Source organism: Calliphora vicina, chromosome 5, assembly GCF_958450345.1.
Source record: "Calliphora vicina chromosome 5, idCalVici1.1, whole genome shotgun sequence".
Taxonomy (NCBI): Eukaryota; Metazoa; Arthropoda; class Insecta; order Diptera; family Calliphoridae; genus Calliphora; species Calliphora vicina.
The window spans coordinates 56,736,964-56,745,104 of NC_088784.1; the positions used below are offsets into that span (position 1 = coordinate 56,736,964).

At 30.4% G+C, this 8,141-nt stretch overlaps 1 protein-coding gene across 1 annotated transcript; it reads left to right on the top strand.

Annotated features, from left to right (window-relative positions):
• Positions 1-3,117: 3,117 nt before the first annotated feature.
• Positions 3,118-7,000, top strand: LOC135962173 (CD63 antigen-like). Its single transcript, XM_065513945.1, has 4 exons — positions 3,118-3,300; positions 6,001-6,192; positions 6,279-6,443; positions 6,526-7,000. The coding sequence occupies exons 1-4, from the start codon at positions 3,241-3,243 to the stop codon at positions 6,793-6,795; spliced, it is 687 nt and encodes a 228-aa protein (XP_065370017.1). The 5' UTR covers positions 3,118-3,240; the 3' UTR covers positions 6,796-7,000.
• Positions 7,001-8,141: the final 1,141 nt, after the last annotated feature.

Sequence of the window (8,141 nt, forward strand, 5' to 3'; positions counted from 1 at the left end):
TTCCTCATATCTCAGCCATTTGTGAACCGATTTTAAATAGGATACTTCTCGAAAGCATGTCTGACAGAATTATTGAAGATTTGGATCCCAAAGATATCTGGGGTCTTTAGAAAATTTATTTCAACAGACAGACAGACGGACATGGCTTAATCGACTCCGGTATCTATAAGGATCCAAAATATATACTTTATAGGGTCGGATTTATTTTATCGTTTATCTAGGTTAGCCCCACCAACATATTTTCTTAAATTTTGAATAAACTTTCGATGCTCGGTATGGTAATGGCTAGAAAAATATCAGGCACTTTCGTTAAAAATATGTTCATATCGAAGAATATTTATTTGTGTATTTATTGTCTTTTAATTGTACACAAATATTTAAAAAACACTGAAATTAGTATTAAATATTTTCTTTAATTTGTATATCCTTAACATGAAGTCTGGTTATGTGTTTTCTGACAGTTTTCATACAAAACTAATTTTAATCATCAGTGTATCTATTGATAACACATAACCAGACTTCGTGTTAATGGGGGTAAGAAGTTTTAATGTTAAGCATCTTAATTATTCCTTTAAGAACTTCAAATTTAAAATTGTGTTAAGTCGACCTGCTAGTTAATTTTCATGGTTTAAATAAACGTTTTTATATTTTTGGTTATGATAACCAGATTTATTGATAATCAAATGACTGATGAGTCTAATTGAGCGAATTTTTCTGTTGTAACTAGAGTTTTTCTTTTCCCGGGAAATCGAGATTAATTTTGAAATTTCCCGGGATCCTGTATTGTAATTGTAACTGAAAAACTTTAGTAGGAGTTTTATTTTATCTAAATAGTAATTCATCCGTATCAAATGATATTCTGTTATAATGGATATAATAAAATCATTTGATTGGTAATGAATCACAATGAATCTGTTTTAACTGTGCAGAAATAGTAATGCAAGAAGAAAACTTATAATGAGAGTCCCAAAATTTCCCGAAAAAATTTTATGGGAATTTCTAAAAAATATTCCCGATAATTCCCGAGAAAGTTTGTCATTCCGTGAGTAACATTGAGAAACATTTATTTAAGACCCAACAAAGTATATTCTTGAGTCATTATGAAATTCTAAATCGATTGAGCTATGTCCGTTTGTCTCTGCAAAACACTGGCACATCCAAAATACACAAAATGTTAAATCAGTACTATTGTTTCACTTCAAACTTAGCAAGGCGAATTCATATAAGATGTACTCGTCCAAAGTAAATTAATAAAGTAGACTCAGTAGAACAGCTGACTATTTTTTTTTATTCAGTCTGAACTGTCAATTCACTTGTGGTTGTTGTGGCGAAAAATACAACAAGCCCAAAAGCAAAAACAACAACAGGCAACTTTGACAGCTCAGACCTTAAACCAAAAACAAAATTGCTTGTTGTTTTTGTAAATGTTGTATTTGTTGTAGTACTGTCGCTACTTTATTAATTTACTTTGTACTCGTCTCTACAACAAATACAACAATACAAAAACAACATACATTTTGTTTTTGTAAAAAAAAACAAGTAAGGCGAATTCAATATTAAAGTGGAATTTTACAACAAACTATGTCAAGGCAAGGCGAATTTATATACAAGGTGGTGTCGGTGGCGAATTCAGGCAAATACGAGAGTTTGACATACGAAACAATGAGAGAGTGGTTTTGAATGTCAAACTCCATATATAAAAAATTAATGAATTCGCTCGAATTTTCCTAAATTCGCCACCGACACCACCTTGTATATAAATTCGCCTTGTGTCAAAGCGTATTAACAAGGTGAGTGCCAAGGCGTATTTAACAAGGTGACAACAGTGGCGAATTGAAATAAATACAGGCGAATTCACTTATTTTTTATATATAGAGTTTGACATACGGACGTATGGGCGAATATTTTTTATATATGTAGTTTGACATTTGTGCGAGCTATTTCTATAATCAGCTGTGCTGCCGATGGCACCTTATTAAATGCACCTTGGTGAGTGCATAAAATCAGCTGTTTCCAAGGCGTATTAACAAGGTGAGTGCATAAAATCAGCTGTTTCTTAATTCGCTGTGGTTTTATGTACACTATATGTCAAACTTTGTTTATGTTTACATTTGTTATTGTAAATAACATAGTAATATTTTAATTCGCCTTGATTTTGACATTTACCGTACATTTTAACAAAAACAAATTGCCTGTTGTTTTTGCATTGTTGTATTTGTTGCCGGGACGCACTCACCTTGTTAATACGCCTTGAACTATGTAGTATAATCAGGTATGTGATTAAAAACGATTTAGATTCAAAAACGATTTCAAAACGACAAAAGGTGTGATGTATGTATGTATGAATCGTCATATTAGTTTCAAATTCAAATTTCTTTCAAAGAGAATTTATCGAAATTAAAGAATATGAAGATCGATCCATAATTGGTCATAGCTCCTATATAAGGAACACTCCCAAAAACCCAAGTTTAAAAATGTCTTCTAAGATGCATTATGATTCCTTAAATTGAATTGTAATTATTTAATAATGTGTGTTTTTTTAAATTTCGTTAAATATAGAATTTTCTAAATAAATTTATTCATGTACTGAAATAATGACATCTTAAAAGTTTTAAATGACTCAGAATTTAAATGAATCTTAGAGGAGAAATACCATTATATACAAATTCGTATTTTAGTGACTCATACATCTGGGTAATTCAAGTTCATATTTTAAAGATGGTTGTTTTTATAGAAATAATTAATTATTTATAGGTAGTATTAGTGGTAAAATATTACCCAACTTAATGGTTCTCTCTAAATATTTAAAATTATACGTATACGTATCTTTATTTTAAGTACATTTACAATGTAGAATACTTTGATTTTTGATTCTATATTCAGACTTTATAAGTTTATTCATTTCATTTCTAAATGGGAACAACAAGTGGAAATGAAATAAAAAATAAAAAAAAATATTTATATTTTCTTTATCAAACAACCACAAAATGTTAAATATAGATAAGATATAGATGGTGTTTTTCTGAATAGTAATAGAACGTAAATATTCGTCTATGACCCAACCAACTTTAAGTACATTCCCATTAAAAAGGCTTTGCTGGCAAAAACATTTCAATTAATCGAACAATAGTAAGCGACGCGCACGGTATTATTTCCTCGCGAATCAATACGATTAAATTTTAATTGTGCAATTTGAAATATTTTAATATTCGTAAAGAATTAAAACAAAAAATAATAAAAATGAATTGTCTAGCACATATTGTTAAATATATTCTGTATATTTTTAATTTAATATTTGTGGTAAGAGAAAAATTACAATTGGAGGAGATAAATTAAAAAGTTTGAAATCGAAAATCATACAACAATTTCACTAAATGGATATTGAGTGAAAGCTCAGTTAAAAAAGTGATTTATATAAAATATGTAAAGAAGTAGCCACTTAAAATCCGTACGCACTATAGTAATCATAACAACGCCCCCTGTTATCAAAATGGAAAAAGATTTACATACGTTTTTAACCACAAATCTACCGTTATTCTACAATGAATTGCAAGTTATTATGTTTAGTTTTAAAAAGTGTAGACACAATGGAAAAAGAAGCTAGAGGTAAAATTGTGCAGAAATATCTAGAAAGTCCGACTTTGTCGGGTTAAAATATAGCCAAAATCTGATTTTCGGCAGATATCAGGTCAAAATTTTTACGTCTCGGCAGCTCGAGGTTGTGTGGCCTTTAAATATGAATACGTAAAATTTAACAAAAATATTAATTTGGCAGGCAATCCGCAGCTGCGGTTTGAAGAGTCAAGCTTTTCAGACTTTTTTTTAAAGAGTTTTCAGAATTATATATAAAAAGAGAGTTTGGAAAAGCGATTGCTGTCATTTATAAGACATCACACATCTGATACAAAGTTTCAGCCAAGTTGTCATTACTCAATGTCAAGTTGTCATTACTCAAATACAACTAAGAAGGGATATAATGAGAATAATATTGATGTTATACCAAAAAACATCAATTAAACAAATTGCCCAAGTCTTCGTCCAATCGAGATATGTATATTGGGCAATTGTTAAACGTAAATTGAAAAAGAGTGCAGGTACAGTAAATAACCAGATTTTGATGAGAACAAAGTGGAATAAATATGCTGGAATAACGGAAGAAGTGGGATGAAAAGTTGCGCAGCTATTAATGGAAGGCATAAGAAGAAAATTTAATTTATTCGCAATAAAGACACATAAACCTACAGTTATATTTTTTTAAAGCTTAATAAATTACGTTTAATTTCATGTATAAAATGATAACATACGTTGTTTCATTTAAAAGTTATGCTCGATTTAATCCCTACGGATTTTAAGTGGCCACTTCTTTACTACATCAAACTAAAATTGTCCTATCAGAGCAACTGGAAAATATTTTACAAATACATAATGTTAAAAGATCTTCAAGAGAAGATTGGTTTTATCCATCTAGATTCAAAGACATTTTCGAAATTAAAATTGGGAACCACACAATTTTTTTGGTATTATTTTTTAAATTCACTCTTCGTATATTCTTTACATAGAAATATTGGGAGTTTGTATTCCACGTAATTCTTAGCACCAGATACCATGGCTTTTTCAGTGGATATTAAATGTAATTTTTCTCATCAAATCTTTAAGAAATTTTGAGAAAAATCTCCATTATCTTTAAAGTATTCACGAAACATTTGATTTCAAATCATTCCAAATTTGTGATCAAACTTCTGTGTTTGCTGGGAAGAAGCCCAATTATTAGACATTTATAATTGTATCTCAGAGGTTTCTACTAACTTGTTGTAATTCAGAAATTTCCAATTATATTTCACAAAGTTCTATTTATAAAAATAAACTAAACACACGTGACGAAACTAAACACACGTGACGATATTGAAATAAATTGTGGACCTAGCGTGGAAATAAATCAAAAAAATTCTAAATGGATAGTTCGATTTTAATAAAAAGGGATAAAATTGACATCATTTTAAATTTTGTATATACCCAAGAATTCCCACTTTGGAGTCTTGTGACCTCGTCCCAAATTTAAAACTTAACTTTAATATCAGACTATCCGTTTAGAAATTACAGATTTATTTCCATTTTTATTAATTTCCTCCAAACCTGGTTTAGTTATGGACCGAAATTCACCACAAACTTAATTATTCCAAATTGAGTCTCAATATATGTATATAATATATACATTCGAATGACATTTATTTTTCACGATGCTCCTAAGTTCTAAAATGGTTCTGCGTCATCTAAAAATCAAATGCTGAGAATTTTAGCATTTAATCAGATAACGTTTCATATTTTATTATATAAGTTTGTCATTCCGTTTGTAATTTCCATAATATAATTTTCCGACTCTGTAAAGTATATATGTATATTCTGGATCCTTATAGATAGCGGGGTCGATTAAGCCATGTCCGTCTGTCTGTTGAAATCAATTTTCTGAAGATCCCAGATATCTTCGGGATCCAAATCTTCAATAATTCTGTCAGACATGCTTTCGAGAAGTTTCGTATTTAAAATCAGCAAAATCGGTCCACTGAGCTGAGATATGAGGAAAAAGCAGGAGAACCTCGATTTTTGACCTTTATCTGGATTACTAAGTCATTAATATAGACAATATGGACCTACAATGGGTTAAAATCGGAAAAATATTTTTTAACCCGAATTTTTCTTTTTCACAAAAAAAATAACAAACAAAAAATTGTTTTTTAAAATTTGTTTAAAAATTAAAAAAAATTTTTCCAAAAAATGAAAAAAATAATTTTTTTTACCTAAAAATATTTAAAATTTGTATTTTGAAGTTTAATTTGGTGTATATAAGATTCGGCACAGCCGAATATAGCTCTCTTAATTGTTTTAGTTTCATGTTTTAAGTCAAAGTAACAATATTTTTAAAAAAAATTCAACAACACCAAATTGCACATTCGATCTCAAACAATATTTATTTATGTATAAATAATAATAATTTCTTTTCAGATATGCGGCATATTATTGATCATCTTGGGATCGCTTATAATTAGTAATTTGGGAGATTTTTCTTCATTTTCTGAAGCCGTCAATATCGATACGATACCCATTCTAATTATAATTTTGGGTTGTATAGTTTTTATAGTAGCGTTCTTTGGTTGTTGCGGTGCCATACGGGAGAGTATCTGCTGTACCACAGTAGTAAGTTGACAATTTTATAAACATTTTTTTCCATTATAAGTTTCTCAATTAAAAATTAAATGTTTTTTTTTTTATTCTAATTTTAGTATGCTGTGTTTATGTTTATACTCTTCGCCTTACAAGTGGCCTTAGTGGTATGGATTTTTGTGAAGCGTCAACAATTCCTTAATACCATGGGTGAGGTCGTTGATAAGGCATGGGAAAAGAACAACGATGCCAATGGTTATCCCATGAATGGTTTAGAGATTGCTGTAAGTATTTCGTACATATTGTTTTGTTAATTTAATTTAATTAATTAAATTTTATTTTATTTAAATCTGTTTCATAATAAAGTTTAACTGCTGCGGTCGAACTGGTTATATGAACTATGTTGTTGCTGGCACTGATGTGCCAAAATCGTGTTGCGGCTCGATGACAGCCGAATGCCCGATAAGTGTTTATGAGTTTAAACCCGGTTGCCGTGCTCAATTTGTAGACTTCTGGGCTTCTAATACGAACATTATCCGTTATGCTGGCATTGGTGTGGCTCTAGTGGAACTAGTAGCCTTCACATTTGCCTGCTGTCTAGCCAGTAGTATACGCAAATCGAGTCATAAGATGTAAAATTTCAAATAGAGTCTAGAATATTCATTCCCATATTATTTAGTAAAATGTTTGCATTTTTCAACATAAATTCACCTCATTAATTTTATTTACTAAATAAATAGTTTAAGAGTAAAAATCATAAATTTTATACAAAATAAAACAAATAATTAATTCCTTTGTATTTTCCATAACCAGGAAAATTTTAAAAATTTACAAAACAAAATCTATTTACATTTTTATTTACATTTGATTTTAAAATATGTATGTATGTACCCAATCAGCATTTTTACTGGAATTCAAGTTGAAAGCAAGTGTAATTCAAGCTTTGAAATCTAGTCAAGGAATTGAATTACAGTTGTATTACACTTTATTTCAATAGCACTCTCCAGTAAAAAGGAAACATGAATTCAAGCCATATGTTTTGTGTTTGAAAAATATTTAATTTTTCAAATATTTTTCAAGTTTAAAACATAATTACATTTGCATTCAAGTCAAATTCCAACAAAATGTTCAAGTGCTTGAATTTTTGGGTATGTAAAACGAATCTTAAGGTGTTCTATTTACATTTTGTTTGAAAGATCGATGTTCAGGTAACCAATTAAAATAAAGAAATACTTTTTTCGATTGCTTTGCTGTGATATCATAATGATCTATGATACAAGACATTTTGTTGTTGTTGTCTGGCACGTAAACAAATAATGGTGATGGTGTTCCGACACGGGAACAGGCGACATATGTAGCCATTGGGATCCGTGGCAGCAAACATCTTGTTCTTTGTACTTCCTTTAAGTATTGTTGCTTCGATGTCGTTATGCATCAAGTTTTTTTACCGCAAGTCGGGTGCCATTACAAAGACTTGGTCCAATCAGACTTTCAGTTGGATATTGTGAGGCAGGCGGTAATCCTGGTAATTCTAGCGAGTTGGATAGTTGACGACATCATCTTGGTAAGTAACGAAATCCACCGATTTGTATGTCATCATTCGACATATTCGACACGTTAGCTCATCCAATCATGATTTTTGTAATTTTGGGCAATGTTTGGATTCGGTGAAATAGCAGAAAGCGATGGGTAATTAAATGTAGCCGTTCGAAATGTCAATCGGGATTATTCCGTTGCCAATGTCCAGCAATTGTTGGGAAAATACTCTCCAGATTGATCGTTCCGAAGCTCGCAACATATATTCACAGTCAATTTGAGTTTCTTGATGTGTTTCCACAAAACGGACGACTTCAAACATGCATTAAGTTCATCGGCTTGCGTTGACCGTGGAACCACTGGCAATGTTTGCCAAAAATCACCTGCCAACAGAATCATCGCACCTCAAAACCCGCTTTGATTGTTTCGTAAATATTGCAAAGTTT